The 17,549-nt window shown below is 39.1% G+C and overlaps 3 protein-coding genes across 3 annotated transcripts; all 3 read right to left on the bottom strand.

Moving 5' to 3' along the window:
* Positions 1 to 12: 12 nt before the first annotated feature.
* On the bottom strand, positions 13 to 2,934 carry LOC145707521 (uncharacterized). Its single transcript, XM_081785058.1, has 5 exons — positions 2,201 to 2,934; positions 1,241 to 1,663; positions 1,023 to 1,189; positions 441 to 981; positions 13 to 396 (listed from the first exon to the last, which is right to left on the bottom strand). The coding sequence occupies exons 1-5, from the start codon at positions 2,925 to 2,927 to the stop codon at positions 38 to 40; spliced, it is 2,217 nt and encodes a 738-aa protein (XP_081641184.1). The 5' UTR covers positions 2,928 to 2,934; the 3' UTR covers positions 13 to 37.
* Positions 2,935 to 3,336: 402 nt separating this feature from the next.
* Positions 3,337 to 10,976, bottom strand: LOC145709388 (regulator of G-protein signaling 7-like). Its single transcript, XM_081787070.1, has 14 exons — positions 10,923 to 10,976; positions 10,823 to 10,876; positions 6,561 to 6,798; positions 6,338 to 6,476; positions 6,069 to 6,157; positions 5,937 to 6,023; positions 5,288 to 5,469; positions 4,973 to 5,047; positions 4,742 to 4,810; positions 4,608 to 4,694; positions 4,457 to 4,559; positions 4,228 to 4,378; positions 4,014 to 4,180; positions 3,337 to 3,770 (listed from the first exon to the last, which is right to left on the bottom strand). The coding sequence occupies exons 3-14, from the start codon at positions 6,564 to 6,566 to the stop codon at positions 3,576 to 3,578; spliced, it is 1,350 nt and encodes a 449-aa protein (XP_081643196.1). The 5' UTR covers positions 6,567 to 6,798; positions 10,823 to 10,876; positions 10,923 to 10,976; the 3' UTR covers positions 3,337 to 3,575.
* Positions 10,977 to 14,585: 3,609 nt separating this feature from the next.
* Positions 14,586 to 17,064, bottom strand: LOC145709387 (galactose-3-O-sulfotransferase 3-like). The gene is given in 6 exon segments (XM_081787069.1): positions 14,586 to 14,686; positions 14,725 to 14,830; positions 15,116 to 15,738; positions 15,741 to 15,897; positions 16,361 to 16,471; positions 16,994 to 17,064. Coding segments are annotated over 6 exon segments (1,164 nt in total). The 3' UTR covers positions 14,586 to 14,590.
* Between the last annotated feature and the right edge of the window lie 485 nt (positions 17,065 to 17,549).

Below are 17,549 nucleotides of genomic sequence, written 5' to 3'. Positions count from 1 at the left end.
TCACGTGTTTTTAATAAAGGAATGTTTATTTTTTCAGTCATCGAGTTCTAGTCAGAGTGATTGAATAAGCTTGAGGCAGAAGATACCATTTTTCTGTTTCCATGTTGAAATTTTCGTTCACTAACTCAAGAAACTCGTTGTTGTCTCCATAATAGACGAAATCTTGGTAGCTGTTGTAACAGTCTTCCATCATTTCGTACGAAGCGTAGAATTCTCTTGAAACTGGAATTCTGATTTGAGAGCCGGAATGGTCGATGAGAGTGTTTTGGAGAATGAATTCGGAGTTTTCGATTCGGTCCAGCACCATTTGGTGGAAAATCATTGAAGAGTCCGGATTTGGATAAACGCCGGTGACGGTTAGGGGACGAGAGAAGACGAAGTTGCCATGGAGGAGGACTGAATTTTTAATTTCATTTGATTTTTAGTTTTGGATTCTTTACCTTGCTCGAAATCGAAACTGGCATTGATCGCGTCGCTTGTGCTTCCTTTTATAACTTGCCATCCACTTTTATTCAAATAAGTCTTGAATTTCAATCTTCTGAGAAGCATTTCAATTTCGTTGTTTTGAAATTTTTGTTCTTCTTTTTTCGGATTGAGATTGAAGCCAGCCAAACTCCGCGGATAAATCACCATTGTCAAATTTGTGAAGATTTTTTCCAGAGTAAAAAATCTTTCCATTTTAGAATCTTCAATTTTCAAATCATTTTTGAGTGCCCATCTCAAAAGCACCGAAACAGAAATAGGTACACAAAGATCGCTTTCTTTTTGGTTTAAAACATTCTTCGTCACATTTTTGAAATCGAAATTTATCTGTTTTGTCAGTTTTTGTTTCAGACTGGCCATTGCAGTTGATTTCGTTAGATTTGGGTCGTCCAGGCAAAAATCAGAAGACGCGCTTTTTAGAGAAATGATTTTTGACAAGCTTTGGATTTTTGAGATTGATGGTATTTCTTCGTTTGAGAGCCAGTCAGCATTGCAAGTCTTAGAAAGAATATTTTCTTTTATAAAAAGTAAAAACTTACCTCAAGTTCTTTTTTGATGATTTCTCTTTCTTCTTCTTCGATTGGTTTGAATAAAAGAGTCCAGGCTGTCTTCCAATCGCAAAGAATCAAAATATGAGGACGAGAGAAATCGACTCCGTATTCTCCGCCTATCTGCTGGCTATAAGAAAAGGCAGGTGACCCAGCATCTACGAAAAAAAGATAAAATTCGAGAATTTTTCAACAAGCTCAAAACTTACATAAACAGTTGCCTTTTCTAAATCTGCTTCCTCTCCTCGCGTAACCCATCTCCCGATAACTCTCTAGTCCAGTCTCTTCCTGAATAATGCTGAAATCGATCCATTTGGCTTCTCCATTTTTCAAAAGGACATTTTCTGGCTTCTCATCGTAATGATAAATTCCAATATTCTCCAAATACTCCGATCCCTCTTGTACGCCAATCGCAATTTTCTTCCTTTCTTCCAAATTCAACTCATTATTCTTCAATTTGCTTCTCAAATCCGAGTCGCATTTCTCCATTATCGTGATCCATCCAACACAGTCTTCTTTCTCCAAGTCGCTGCTCAAAAAGACTTCGATGTTGCAGAAATTTTTGATCACGTTTTTGTGGAAAGGAATCATTCGGGCGTCGTCTTTTTCGTAGTAATGGGCGATTTCGTATTCTAAAGAATAATAAAAAAATATGAAAAAATAAAAATTGGCATTTATCTTATTTTGGAAAAACTGAGGAAGGATCGTAACAAAAAGGTTTGGTTAAAGAGGGATCACAACACTTTAGAAGGGGCCGAGAGCTTCATTTTAAGGGGGGTTTCTTTAGGCGGGTAGGCCGCTAACACCCTTAAAATTGCACTTGAAAAATCGAAGTTTCCAAATAATTCTTTCCATCGTAAGTAAATGGCACAAACTAAAAAAAGGAAGTATAAAGATAGGAAGCGACAAAAAAGGAAGTGCATTTTCTGAAGACCAATAAGATCGCTGCATTTGGCCTACCGGCCAATGAAAACCCATTCCAAAAATATTACTTCCTTTTTTGTCACTTCCCATCTTTATACTTCCTGATTTTGGTTTGGCCCAAGTAAATCATCTTTGTTACGTTCCATCCTTGGAAAATCCTTAGTGTTGTGATCCCTCCTTAACCAAACCTTTTTGTTACGATCAATCCTTAGTTTTTCCTATTTAAGATAAACGCCAAAAATTACCTTTTGCAAGATGAATTCCAAACTCCAATTCTTCATTCCCCACAAATAGGGCGGGATCAAAAGCCTGAACGCGAACGGCCACTTCCAATTCTCCGAATTTTTCTTCAAAAACAATCGCTTCTCCTCCCGCTGAAATTTGCTGAAAAGATTCATCAAGAATCCATTCTCCGGTTTCTTCTTTTAATTCTGAACGTTGAATTATTCGTCCTTCGAAATCTGGATTTCTCGAAAGAATCATTTTTTGAAATGAAGTTACTCTCCATTCTTCCTGAACTTTCTCTCCCCAAAAGTTAGTTCCAGACAGCTTTCCTGTTCCATGTTCAAAAATGACCTCCTCCCATCGACCACACTGATCATTTTCAAACTGCATTCTGTCCATCGACAAAATCAACCTGTCCAAATCATCTCTGCTCGTTTTTCTCTTCAATTTCTTTTGAAACTCTTCCAGCCATTTCTCAACAGCTTCTCTTGTCAATTCTTCTGGATGCGTCAATACTTCTTCGTACTCATAAGACTCGTCAGAGTCAGAAAATTCATCAGATTCGTAATACTCCTCAGATTCTTGACTTGTCTCGTCCATTTTCTCTTCAACAGAAGCCTCTTGGAAACCTGCCGTCTTTTGGCCGGAATCGCCGCCGACTCGATCAAGAACAATCGGAATTCCTTCGCCTCCCAGAAGCTCGACCAAAGAACAGATTCTTTTGTTCAATTCGATTGCTCGATCCATCAGCTGTTTGTAATGATTTCTCGAAAGAAATAATAATCAACAAGAAAAGAAGTTTATTTTTGAAATGATGCTCGCTCCGCCGATTTTACGCGCAGATCATAAAACTCTTCTGATTCCGCTTTTTGGCTTCGTTTTTACGATCTTACTGACGAGCATAAGCGCGCTGATTATTGCCCCTCTTCCTTCTTGTCAAACCTGAGTCAGGGTCTGAAAGATCAAAATGAAAAGCCGCAATAAAATTGAATGATAATTTTGCGGCTTTTCATTTTTGATCTTTCAGACCCTGACTCAGGTTCTCTACTCAGGTTGCCGAGCCCAGGCTGCTTCGGTCAAAGGGATTTTTATCATGAACGCTTTTTTTTAAGTAATTTTCGCCAAAAAATACGAAGAAAGAAATTTTTTAAAGATTCTTTTTTAATTCTAAGATTTGCAATTTACAGAGCGCAAAAAATGAAACTATTTCTTTTTCTTTTTCAAAATGTGCAGTGAATTGGAAATTAGAAATTATTGAATTTAAATTTCAAAGAAGTGTTCTTTTTTTGTTGTTTTGAGGAAGGAAGAGTCGAGTTCTGTAGCTGCTGATGATTTGTGAGTGGTTGAAAGACGTTTTGTTGAGGTCACGTGTTTCGGTCAAAAACAGGGTCTTGTTCAGGCGAGCTTCACTTTCACGTTGTCCAGCATTTCTTGGTAAATTGCCGAGTTCAGGAAGCGTTTGTAGGAGTCCGCTTTCATCAGCCGGAAAATGTGCTGGCCCGTGCTTATCAATTTGATGCCAAGGTGGAAATTTAACTTATATGTAAAAATTTGATACAATGAGAAATATGCGAATCTGGGCTGAGCAACCTGTGTGGAAAACCTGAGTCAGTTTCTGAAGAGGATAAATGAAAAGCCGCGTAGCGGCTTTTTCAAAAACGAAGCCGGGAAGCGGCTTCGCAAATTATCTTTCAAAATTTAATCCATTTTGAAAATTGGCGAAGCCGCTTCGCGGCTTCGATAATTAAAAAGCCGCTACGCGGCTTTTCATTTAAGCCCTTGAGATCCTGACTCAGGTTAATGAGGGCAGATGTGACACAAAAAATTAAGCACTCGTTCCTCGGCGGCGTCGTCGAAGAGGAATCTCGTCAAAGGTTCTTCCGATTCGAGCGATCTGGCGATTTTTCTTCGATCGGCTTGTGGCAAATTCACCGGTTCTTGACACTCGTCAGAAATGTGTCTTTCGTAAATAGCGCGGGCTATGACGCGGTGCCGGGAAACTGAAAGAGAGCAGTTTTTTCGGCCGGTTTTGAATTTTGAAGTTTACCTGGTGCACTTTTGTAACGCCTTGTGTGGAGCCAGAAGGTCAAGTTCTCGCCCGAATACTCTGACTTGAGGAATTTGGCGAATGCTTCTTGTCCGAACTGATTTCGCAGCAAATCGGCCAGTCCATTTTTCCATTTTAACGGTTCACTTTTTCAGAGCTCCACTTTTGCGACCAAAAAAAAAAGGGTGTCACTACGAAATCCCCTTTTTGACGAGCAAAAGTAGAGCACGGTCCTTTCTAAGGCACTCTGGTCGCGGGAAGACCAGGAATTGTAACCAGACAGCGCGGAGTGTGGCAGAAGAGGGTCGATTCGTTCTCGCGCGTCGCAATAACTGAAATCAAGGATTACGAAACAGCGCTGCAGAAACAGAACTGGCCACCTGATGAGGGTCTCGATGGCTTTTGAAAATCTGTGGCACGGTTTGATCAGGGCCTTCTCCAACGCGTCCTTCTCGAGCTCGAGCCGCCTGAAATTGAAAAATTATCGATTAGTCAATTTTTCATTGAGTAGTACCTAATGTCTTTCTGCTTCATTTCGATTCGCTCGCTTGGTCCCATTGTCGCCATCTGGTCACTGTAAGTCCTTTAATCACCGTTAATCCAAAATTGACGATAAAAATGTCTCATTTCTCATCTTTATCTAAACACTACTACTAACTGGTATTTGCCTGCTCAAAATACCAAAAATATCTCCTCCAGAGAAGCATTAAAAAAAAAGAAAGCTTCTCTGGAATAAAACACCTACTTCGAAGCCATTCGGTTGTTTCTAACGCGTTTCTTCATGTCTTGCTCGGAAGTGTTCGCCTGGCCAGGCATAGGTCTGAAAATTCCATCATTTTTGAGGGGCCTTAGAATTGGCTCTATGCTTTGGAAAAACCTGACTCAGGGTTTAATAGAAAAAAGCATGATGATTATTCAAGTCTATTTTCGAATTTTGGCAAAGCCGCTTCGCGGCTTCGATTTTTAAAAGAATCGAATTAAGAATCTTTCAGACCCTGAGTCAGGTTTTCTGCACAGATTGCCTAGCCCTCAACTTCCGATTTTGAAAGGGAAAGGAGACCTGTGTATGTTCCAAAACGCGCGTTCTTGACATTCATGAAGCTTTCGGTCGGATTTGTCCTTTCGCTTTTCGACGCGGGAGAGACTCTCGGCCGTCGACACAAGCCGATCCCAGTCGCGTGAGAGCACCCGCTGCAGCCGAGAGAGGTTATCGATTTCGTAGTCGCCAAGTTCGAGCCGCGCCTAATTACGAACACATTAAAGATAATTTCGACAGAAACATTATCCCGCTCTCCAGGGACGAGTGTGGCCCTCTATCGCATTTTGATTTCATTCCACTTTTCCATTATTTAAAGTCAATTTTGGGGTTTTCAGAGTCGAAAAAGGATATTTTTTTTTTCCTAAATGGGCTCGGCAACCTGTGTAGAAAACCTGACTCAGGGTCTGAAAAATCTCGAATAATAAGCTTTCAGACCCTGACTCAGGTTTTCTACACAGGTTGCCGAGCCCAGCTTCGTAAAACTAAGGCTCTGAATATTAGACTCTAGAATAAGGTGACCGTAGCTCTACTAGTAGTAGATAACGGATTAACTCGACTTTTGATAAATCGAGTTTTGGTTCCTTATTTGAATAATTGATAGTTTATCCGTAATGAAGATAGTCCGCCGGCGCGTGCATATTATTCCAGGCTCACTTTCTTATTGATTTACCTTGGTTGAAAATGATCTTTTTATCAAATAGATCGCGTAAGATGCTTGATCCGGCTCCCAGCCTTTGCTCGGCCAGTACTTCTCGTGCTACAAAATTAAACTTACAGTGTCTGTACTCCTAATTGTAGGTACCTGAAATCTGTTGAAAGAGTTGTCGTCTTTGAGCGTGATCACGTGCTCGTCGATGGCGTAAAAGTAGCCGTGGCAGGCGATCAGAGTCCCTTAATAATCAGCGGATCAGATTACCTGAGTAGAAAACCTGAGTCAGGGTTTGAAAGAGTTTGGATAAAAACCCTCTCTCTGGAATTTTCATTAGCTCTTTCAAACCCTGACTCAGGTTTTTTACTCAGGTTGCCGGGACCAGATCGAGACTTTAAGTTCTTGAATTCGAGTTGACTCACCTAAATGGACGGCTTCATCGTTTGAGTCGACGCCGTATGACTTGCGCAGCCACTGAACAAGGTCCTCGCCGGTGAACACGTCTGGTATTCTGGAGAGGAAGCTCTTGACCGCTCTGAGGGGCACGCCGGTGCACGGGTCCTAAAATAACACCAAAGTAAAGAAAGGTTAATTCGTCCGCGAGTGACGTCAATTCCGCAAGCCGCCGAAATGACCCAGCTTTACCTTCATTAAGTGGACGAGTTCTTCGATGCGCTCCCATGTGCCGTGATTGGGGTTGAGCTTGGCGAGCAGCGGGTTCGGCTCCAGCGAGTACTTTGCCTGTGGTTCGGGATCGAGTTAAACTGTCACTACTTTCAGCTCTTTACTTGAACGTTGCGTTCCCTTGCCTGACCCTGGCCCTCTTTCCTCGCCTGCGTCATCTTCGACGAGTCGCTTTCGAATTTGTCGATTAATTTTGTTTCTGAAAAACAAAAATTACTTTTTTTCATAATTTTCAAAATCCCATCTCAGTTCAAAAAATCAAGAAAAAGGAGAATCTGCTCAGCTCAGGGCTCAGAGCTCAGTCAGTTTTTGAGCTGAGCGTAGAGAGCTCAAATTGAGCTGGCTCTTATTTTCTTGATTTTGAGCTGAATCGGCTTGGTTGATCTTTTTTAAAGGAAGCTAAGAAAATGGGCTAGGCTAAGCAGGCTCAGATTAGTCTTATTTGAGCGGAGCTTAATTTGAGCGAGCTCAGCTTAAAAAAATTCTACTCAAAAAAGTTGAAGAAAAAAGCGAGAGCGACTCTTGCCAAGAGCTCAATTCTACTAGGGAGCAGAAGTATTAATGAGGCTCTGTTTTGCTTTGAAAGTTACATTTCCAGATTCAATATTGATATTGAACCCCAACAGGTTCCACAACACTATTACAGAAAAAAAAGAAAAAGAGGGTCGTTCAAAAAGCACCTTTTTCGTTTGATTTTTGAGAGTTTCAAGAAGCTCTTTTTTTCTCTTATTTTCTTTTTTTTTTGCGATAAAAAGCGGCGTTTTTTTATATTTTTTTTCGAATCTGAACAGGTCGCTGGCTGAGCTGAGCCGTCAGATATGCTCAGATTGTGGATCAATAATTGCCGGTGCAGCAGAGTTTCTCTCTCTCTCTTTCTCTCCTTCGCTGCTTCTTTTTCTCATTTGCCAATGGAAAAAATACGAAGGGATTAAGAAAGAAAGAGAGAGAGAGAAAAAGGGCTTGTTTGGAAACGAAGCCATATGTGCCAGTTTATCGTCTCATTAAATGAAATTAAACTCTCTCGGCTGTCAACTCAGCCCCTCAACCAACCAAAAAACCAGCCAAAAACGAAAAACTGAAAATGGAAAAGTGAAAGTTGAAGGATCTCCCTTCAAGTTAACTGTCTTTGGAAAAAAAAGAAGAATAAAGATGCTGTAATTGGCCTTTCTCTCTCTCTCTTTTCGCTGCCTATTTTGTCCTGCTGCCTCTCTTTTAAATTGTCTGCATTTAAAATTGCTGCCAATAAACTTGTCAGATGTCAATTAACATACAGCAACTTTGCCGATTACAGACACAATCCAACGTACCACGTGTTCTTGCTTTTCTCGAAAAAACTATCATTTTGTTGCTTTTAAGTTGTTACTTTTAGATTAAAAAATTAAGATATTTTTAAGGGTGTGTACAACGTTTTGAAAAATTTTCAGATTACGTTTTAGATTTTGTTTTCTGGGATAAATTTTGAATTTTTTATGATTTTTATCAATTTTTTGGAGTTTTTTTTTGGTGAATTTTGTCTAGAATTTTAGGCCAAAAATTTTTACCCTAAACACATTAAAAAATTTAAGGGTGTATTTCAATATAAGAACCAAAAAAAAACTTACTCCCGTTGACCTATCTTTCCGCATACCCTTAAGGTGGTAGAAACAGCTTTTTTGAAAAAAGCCGATTTTTGAACGGCGCCCAAGCTCAGCCAACCTTAGATTATTTAATTCTCTCTTCGAATTTAGTTAGATTTATCTTAGATTTAAGAACATCTAATTCTAAAATAATTTTTTGTTCACCCAGTTTAGCGGTTGAGGGCGAAACATCAACCCATCTCGTCGAAAATGCCGATTTCGCCCATTTTCAAGCACGATTATCTCGAGTCACGTGATGAACTGAGAATTTCTAATCTCATTTTAAGAAAGTTCAATCCTTTTTCTAGGAGCATCTATGATTGAAATTGTTTAATCATGAAAAATGATAATGTTGCGAGGCCGATTGAAACTTGTGTCTCAAATTTTCAAAATTTTGAGTTTTAAAGACCATTTCTTCGTGATACCCTTAAGTTATGGTCCTAGCAAAATTATTCAAAATGATCATGTGATCCAAGCAAATCTATCCTTTTCGCGTTTATCCCCTTATTAAACGATTTTAACTGTCGCTAAATTTCGAAAAACTCAAATTTGCGCCAAAATTTCAACTTCTAAGGCAATTTTAAAGGCGTTCCAACATAGCTTTTGATAAAAATTATATTCTTCATTCATTGGGTTATCAAAATCTTAAAAAAATTTTTTAAAATTCCATCTTTGGCAAAAGCTGTTTCTACCCCCTTAAGGACCCCCCCGTCAACAATTTTCCTCGCAAAATCGAAAATTTCAAAAAAGCCATATTTTGGCTTCTTAGCGTGGCTGGATGTTAAATTTATCATAAAAACTTGTTCGGAGCACTTTTTGACCAATAAAAATCTGAAATTATAGCAAAATTGGGACTTTTTCGTCATTTTTCCTCAAAAGTCTGATTTTCAAACGCGATTTTGAGGGTGTTAGAGTCGAGATAGACCCCCAAAAAATGAAGCCTCAAAATCGTTTTTTGACCTGTAGAATCCATTTCCGGGGTCAAAATTTTGAAATTCCGAAAATAGATTTTTCGAAAATTGTTGACGGGGGTCCTTAAGTGGAGATGTTACCGTAAGGGAGCGAGTCCGATCTAAAAGTTGCCCCTAAAGAACTAATATCTAAGGGTGTACCTCAGAAAAATTCAGGAAAATACTTGCTCCCGCGGGGTCAATTTTCAGAATTCTTGATTCGGGTGGTCCTTAATTCTGAAATCAACAACGACGCTTGAAAATTTTACCTCGTTGATTTTCTTGATCATTTTTCTCTCGAGAATATTCGACGTTTCAAAGTGATTTACGAGCGTTATTTTGGCCGTAGCGAAAACTTACAACTTTACAGTTTTCTGTAGTAAAAATTGATATCGAGGCTAAGATCGATTATTTCGCTCTTCATCGATTGTTGTAATTCAGTTCACTTGACTGGCTTGCTCTCATTTTGGCGGCCCCATGTTTTCGCGTTCTTTTTACAAATTTTAAAAAGCAAATTTTCGGAAAAGAACATCGAAAAATTTAAGGGGTACCCCTTGTTAACCTTTTTAGCGGCTAATAATTCAATTAATTTAAATCAAAAATAGGGGGTACTCGTTTTAACGGACAAAAGATTAGTTAAGCTTAAGGGTGTCAACAACGATTTGGTTAGGGTTAGGGTTAGGAAGGCTTTTTTAAGAAACGGATTGTCTGAAATTCTAGGGTTAGGGTTAGGGTTTGAAAAACAAGCCTTGGGCTAGAAAAACCATTAAAATGTTTTACTAATTAATTATTAATGGGAACTCCTTATTTTAAAATTAAATTTTTGTCAATTTAAAATTGTCAGTTTATTTAATTTTTGGCCGCTAAGCTTTTAGGCTCAATAAGGGGTGGACAAATTGGGAGAGAAAGAGAATTATTGCTCTTGCTCTTGCTCTTGTTCAATTCATCTTTTTTGTTGTTACAGTCTTTGGCCCGTGACGTCACTGTACCATTCATTTTTTGAAATTGAAACAAAGGCCCTTGCCTGTATTTTCCACAATGTTCAATCAGTTTTCGCTGTTTTTCGACTCTCTCTGTTTCGAGTTTGGTCTCTAACCTTTGCCCATGGTGGTGGCTTCACCAGGGTGGTGCTGGCTGGAAGCGTGCACCGAGCAGCCTGAACGTGTCGAAAAGGGAGAGCAAGTTTACTTTTGGATGGGGACCCCACTGAGGCCCGATCAGTCTTGGCTCTAATGGCGCGTACAGTGCATCAATATTGAGTAGACTCACCCTCCGGCCGCACATATTTCGAATAATATCAATCAAATACCAAAATACTACGCTCCCACAATGTGATTCGAAAATATCTTTAATTTAAAGCATTCTAGGGCGTATCTGCTCAAAATGATTGTCTTCTGCAGAGCCTTTTGAAAGAGTGACACCCTTATTTTTCATTTCGATCATCAAAAATAAGGGTGTCAGTTCCTTATCTAAAAAAAGAATCGGAAAAACTATGAGATGCGAAAAAAATTGCGTCGAAGTTTTAGCCAATCAGAAGCCCAAAATTGGCTCGCCGAACACTGACGGCCGCCTACGCAAATTTTGTCGCAGTTTTTTGTCGCCTCTCGTAGCTTTTCCAAAATATCATCAAAAATTAAAGACAAATTTTATTTTTTACCGCAAGTTTCGTGGAGTGAGTCGAAAGTATTCCGAATAATTCGTTTGATCGAGCCTGAAAATATAAAAATTATTCTTGATTCCAAAATAATGAGAATGACCTTGTCTTGATTTTGTTGACCCCGAAGATCTCTTGTCTTTGCTCAGTTTTGGAGTCGCTTTCAAGGTTTCAAAATTTTTTTTGGATTTGAAAAAACGACAGATAAGCTAATGATTTCCTTATGAGCAGAGTTGCCAATTTCCTACACTAAACCAGAAGAATAGCGCCTTTGTAGAAAACCTGAGTGAGGGTCAGAAAGAGCCGAAATGAAAAGCCGCGCAGCGGCTTTTCATAACGAAGCCGCAAAGCGGCTTCGCAAATATTACAATCACTATCCAGAAAAAGTTCTGGCGAAGCCGCTTCTCGGCTTCATTTTTTAAAAAGCCGCTGCGCGGCTTTTTATTTCAGCTCTTTCTGACGCTGACTCAGGTTTTCTACACAGGCTGCCGAGCCCAGACTTAGAGGAAAAGAGATCTGAAGTTATTTCCGAAAGGAAAATGAAATTTCTGAAACCGAATCGAGTAGCTCTTTGTCTTCGGCGTTGCGTTTTTCGTTTTTCTTTTCGTTCCTTTTGGACATTCTCTCGGCGGCGCAGCTCATCGTTTTGTGGAGCTGAAGAATCGAAATTCGCGAGTTGAAAGTTAAAGAACATTAAGCTGACTTTTATCGGAGATCTGTGCATCGCCTTCTCTGACTGCTCCTTGCAGCACTGTTTCTCGCTCTTCTCCACTAATCGTCTTCGGCTGCTTATTAGCGAGAGAATGCACACTAATGCCCTGTCTGGGCAATTAGCGCATCCACAATCACCAGTTTCAGGACTTTAAGGGTATAGAGCTCGATTTCGCGAAGATTTGAGAAATATTAAATCCGTTAAAATGGATACCCCCAGAAGCCGGGCTCGGCGACCTGAGTAAAGCCTGAGTCAGGCTCTGAAAAAGCTGAAGTGAAAAGCCACGTAGCGGCTTTTAAATCGAAGCCGCAAAGCGGCTTCGCAAGAAGACCTCTTTCAACCGATAGTGAACTTCTTGCGAAGCCGCTTTGCGGCTTTGTTTAAAAGCCGCTAGGCGGCTTTTCATTTTAGCTTTTTCAGAGCCTGACTCAGGGTTTTTACTCAGGTTGCCGAGCCCAGCCAGGAAATATTTGTCAGTTAACCGCGTGGGACGAATCGTACATTCCAATGTCATTTAAGACTTTAGGGGCCCGGTATTCCCAAATTATATATCCGATAACTTTGAAATTTTAAATGTGGATTGGTTCATGCCTTCCTAGTAACTTGTGCAAATATGGAAGTTTTATCACGGCTCAGTTGCACCTGACACGGGATTAAGTCTGGCCTACTCGAGCGCCCGCTGAGATTTTTACTGTAAAAACGAACCAATTTGTTTGTTTAAGCTTTTTAGACAACTTTAATCTATATTTTTGATGGAATTTCGTCAACTGTAACATCTTCTGACTGAAAAGAGCACGGAAGATGAGAATTAAAATTTCTCACTTTCATACTTACTCAAAAAAGTATTTCTGACGAAACCAAAATATGAATTCTGACATCTGGATATGAAAGAGGACATGAAAATTAGTGATCTCTGAAAATCTGAGGAATATCGGACGAGCGGTTCATGAGTTATTCGAGTTTTTGCTTAAATGACATTCGAATGTACGGTTCGTCCCGCGCTCATACGCGGGGATTCGTCCCACGCGGTTAAGATGTGATCCAACTTTTAACATAGTAAAACTAAACCAAAAAAAACAGTGATTTCAAGGACTATACCCTTAATAATCAATTCGAGCTGACAAATTACTCGTTTTTTCTTCAATTCTTCAGTGGTCGTCTTTTTCTCTCTGTGTCTCTTTCTGATTGAAATGAATCTCTCGAAAGAAGCAATGAAAAGCAAAAGGAGCGATTAAAAAGCAGCTTCGGCGTTTGAAAAGTAGAGCGCGCGGGCAGCGAAGTAGGACTCGGAGGTAATTTGTAAGGCCGTCATCTCTTTATTAAAAGCATAATGCACTAATTTCGGCGGGTATATTATTCCTTCAGTGTTGGAATGGTGGCCTCAATGTGCTCTCGATCGACACCAGCGAGATTAGACAGAGATTATCCGCTGAGAATCTACCACCACGCTGCCCATCTGTCGCCAAATCAACCCAGCTACAAGTTGGCAATTTTTTGTTCGGTCAAACGTTCAAAAGTTTATTCCTGGAAAAAGAAGAAGGTCAACGAAAGAGGCAACTTATTGTGATTATTTCCAACAGTTAGTTCTGGGTTTGGGTTATTTCTTCGATGAAAGAAGGAAGGTGACTATCATTGATTCATTGAATTATATATTCATTAAAATTGACGATCCTGATTTTAGCGGGTAAACTTCTCCGGAATATACCCATTTCTATTTTTTTTATAAAATTTTATTATAAAATTTAATATTATGAAATATATAATATAATATCTTAAATATTATTAATTATTATAACTATTTTTTTGTTTTCATTATTATAATTAATAATTTAATTATTATATTTATTTATAATTAATTGATTAATTAACTAAATTAATATTCAAATAAATTTTATTAATGTTAAATATTAATAATGTTATTATTATATATTCTTTCATATTTTTATTAATAATATATAGTAGTATATATAAAAAATATTCATTTTATTATCATATTATATTTAATTACTGTTATCATTTTTTTTATTTTGGAACCATATAAGAGGAATTAGCCCGTTGAAATCTTGATTCAATCAAAAAGGGAAAAGATCAATAATTTGAGTATTGAGTGATTTATTCTCAGTAAAATTGCATTCTTCAAAACTAAAGCTCAGTTTTTCCTCTTTCCGCTTCTTCCTCGTTTTGAGTCTGGTCTGAATCTAAAATGGGCATTTTTTAATTTTGAGGTTTCTTACGAGCTCCTTTCAAACTGTCCTCGAGATTGCCCGTCTGGAGTCCCATTTTGCTTTGAATTTCGTCGAGCATTTCTGAGCTCAGCCGCTTTTTCTGGTAGTCTGAAATTAACCACCTTATTTTCATCAAAAAAAAGAGCTTCTTTCATTTTATATTCTGCATTATTCGCGCCATTTCGTCGCCGTGCTCGCTCATGCAGCAGTTCAGAACCTTTTCGCAGTGGTTTTCGATTGCTTCGCCTTGGTCCATGTTCAGTTCCGCGATTGTGCAGCTGATACAGTCTTTTTTAGCGCAATCGAAGGCTACTCTGGGCTCGGCAATCTGATCCTACTAGTTTAAAAAGCTGAATCAGGGTCTTGAATAGTCTGCCTCAAAAGCTGCGCTCTTTTTTGGAAGAGAATCTCTAGAAAATTGCCACTATTAAAAAAGTTAATTGGATTTCTTGAGTTGATAAGTGAAAACCATAATGTCGAGAATCGAGTTCTAGAACTAAATTTTTATCTATACGAAATTAACTGACAAAATAAGACAATAACAAATAAGATCACCAACCTGGTATTTGTGATGTCTCAATATAACTATAAAAAAAAGCAAATATCACTGAAACCAACAACTGTACCCAAAATAGCTTTGATTGCTGAGCCCAAATGCTACTCCTCCGACAGAAGACAAAAGAAAAAGTAGAGTTCTCTTCATTTTTCTTTCACGAAGAAAATGTGTGTGTAATTTTTATTTTTACAGAAAGTTTGAAAAGAGGTCGCGAAAAAGTCGCAGCTTTATGTCATAATTTTACATATTTACAAAAGAAGATTTTGAAGCTGCTGCAGTTATTCTGCTTTTTTCTTCTTTGTTGTTGATTCAAAAGCTCGCTTTTGAAATGTTTCCAGAAGCGCCTCTTGCTGCATGTTGATCTTGTTCAGGTACTATTCGAATTGAAGGTAAAGGAGAGAGAGTGGTTTACCTGTCTTTCTGACTGAATGAAATCGTTGCACCAAGTGTCGTTTTTGTTCTTGAGCTTGTAGCGCGTCAGCGGAACCGAGTGGAAAAATGATGTTCGAGTTTCATTACTGAAAATAGCAATTTGGTATTAGCGACAGAAAATGCGACAAAAATGCGCTCTTTTTGCGACATTTTTCTGAATTATAATTGGCCTGCCGAGCGTATGCGGAAATCTGATTGGTTTAAAATTGTCGTAAAAATTGCGACAATTTCGACCAAAATTTTGGTCAAATTTTAGACCAATCAGATTTTCGTACGCCGAACAGAAAAATTGTCGCAAAAATTAAATATTAGTCGCATTTTGTCGCCTTTTGTCGCGGCTTTTTGTCGCTTGAATGAATTTTGAAGCAAACCTGATGCATCTATCCTGGATCATTTTGTTCGTTTCTCTCAGCTTTTTGACTTCTTGTTCCATCCTTTCCGCCCCAAATTCCTCAACCTTTTTGGCGAAAGTGGAGTTGAAGTGTTGATAAAGTTTCCAGTCGGCCTTGTTCCACTCTAAAAGTTTCTCTCTGTACTTACTGTCCAGCATTGTCTTCTGAATTGGATTTTGCGAATCGCGTTTTCTTGAATTTGACTTAAGAAAAGAGACATCCTCGGTTGTCCAGCAAAGTTCTTCTTTGAGAAGGACCATCGATTCTTCGAAATAATCAGTAATCAGCACAAGGTCGAAAATTCTATCGAGATATTCAATCCACTTGTCGATGACTTCTTCGTCCTCTTCTTCGTTGTCGAATCCAAAGTCCCACATCATCGCATTTTTCGCGAACTTTTCATAATGCGCCGCGTCAAAGCCGTAGTAGCGCCTTGGCTCGTCGAGGAAGCTCTTCATTTTTGCTTGGAGGTCCCCTCCTTTACCTGGGAGGCGCTGGAAAGCGCGCACTTCGTCCGAGTAGTAGCTCATCACGGACTCGAAGAGCTCGACTGGGTGGCGGACGATGGCGATGAACTTGGTGCCCCGGGGCATTAACTCGTTCACGCCCGCGGCGCTGAAGTGCAAGTGGTTGCACAGAATGTTGTACTTACCCGTCGGCGAAGGGCGGACCAGCGAGGGGAGAACTTTAAATTGTAGTTGAACACGTGCGCGCCAGACTGCTTCGGAAGCGCGAAGGTTAGGTTGTTTGCTTCGCCGTATCTGAAGTGAGAGTTAACTGTTAGAGATTGAGCTACTGGCTTCTATCAACAGTGAATTTTTTGAGGTGGGAATCAACGAAAATTGCGACAAAAGACCGGGTTTTTATGCGACGATTTTCGACCAATCAAAAGGCTGTATTCGGCAGGTAGGCCAATCAGATTCGTCAAAAACGAATTTTTGTCGTTATTTTTTGTCATTTTTGCTTTTGGCAATCAAATAATTTAATAATTGACAGCTTTTTGGAGGGGGCTGAGTCAATTCTAGAGTGTCATTTAAAATTTAAAATTTCGCTGGAAATCAAAGCGCCGCCAAATTTCAAGCTTGAAATAAAGAATCCTAACGCTTGTACATTGCCGCAAGAACAAGGCTCAACCAGGGCATAATCGCCGCTCAATCTCACAGCGGTCGAATCCACACGTGACTTTCTCTTTCGCCAGAATCGAGAGAGACATTTTTAACTCACCTTAGAAATATATTTTGAACTGTGGTACTCGCCGTCTTGTGCGTCTTCAGGAAGAAAATGTTTTCAGCTGGCTTCTCGCAATTTCGAGGAGAGGATTTCACTCCAGCGGCTCTAGAAATTAATAATTTGCTTGTCTGAGCTCGGCAACCTGTGATAAAAACCTGAGTCAGGGTTGAAAGATCCTTAATGGAAAGCCGCGCGGCGGCTTTTTTAAACGAAGCCGCAAAGCGGCTTCGCCAAAATTACCAATTCATTCATTTTTTACCAATTCTGACCCTGTGTGAAAACCTGATTCAGGTTTCTGAGGACCAGAATTTGAAGAAATGATTAATCTGGTAAGTTTGGCGAAGCCGCTTTGTGGTTTCGTTTTTAAAAAGTAGCTGCGCGGCTTTCCATTAAGGATCTTTGAACCCCTGACTCAAGTTTTTACGCAGGTTGCCAACCCAGTCGCTAATGAATATAAAAATTCCGACGCGTTTGCAAAATTTCGGGAAGAGAAGGCGCGAGAGAAGAGACTTGATTATTTTACTTTGGCAGCTGGAAATATATCCTTCCCGCGATCTTGCACCTTCTCAGAATAATATGCAACCTGCGCAACGTGTATCCTTAAATTTATCTAGAATTTTGACTTACGGAAGGAATTCGTTTCCAGTTGTTACGAGCCAGAAGACGATTGTTCGGAGGAAAGCGAGTAGAAACTGCATCTGAAATTTTCTTTGGAATTTTTTATTTATAAAAAATAATTTTTGAATTAAAAAAATATTTTTTTTATTGAAAATAATTTTTAAATTAAAAAAAAATATTTTTTTAAATGAATAATTTTTGAAAAATATAAAAATATTTTTTATTGACAATAATTTTAAAATTATAAAAAAATTTCTTTGCGAGAAAATTGGAAAATCAAAAGCGTAAATTCGTAATATTTTGCATAACTGTTCAATAATCAGCCTCATTTTGCGGATTTGTCGTGAGTAACGTGCCAAAACGCGCCCTTTTAATTGAAAATGATCGGCTTCAAGAAAGTCGAGATTTGAATAAATTAGCGATGAATGAATTTGAAATTCGCTCTCGACCGAGGTGTTAACGGAATGGCCGCAGTTTATCATTGAAGTTGGATTTTGCGGCCGGATTCTGACTTGGTTTTTTCGCAAAGAAGGAAATTACGATTTTCGAATTAACGAGAATAGAA

Source organism: Oikopleura dioica, chromosome XSR (assembly GCF_907165135.1).
Source record: "Oikopleura dioica chromosome XSR, OKI2018_I68_1.0, whole genome shotgun sequence".
NCBI lineage: Eukaryota > Metazoa > Chordata > Appendicularia > Copelata > Oikopleuridae > Oikopleura > Oikopleura dioica.
Note: the sequence above shows the minus strand (reverse complement) of the source record. Positions and strands in the feature narration are given on the sequence as shown.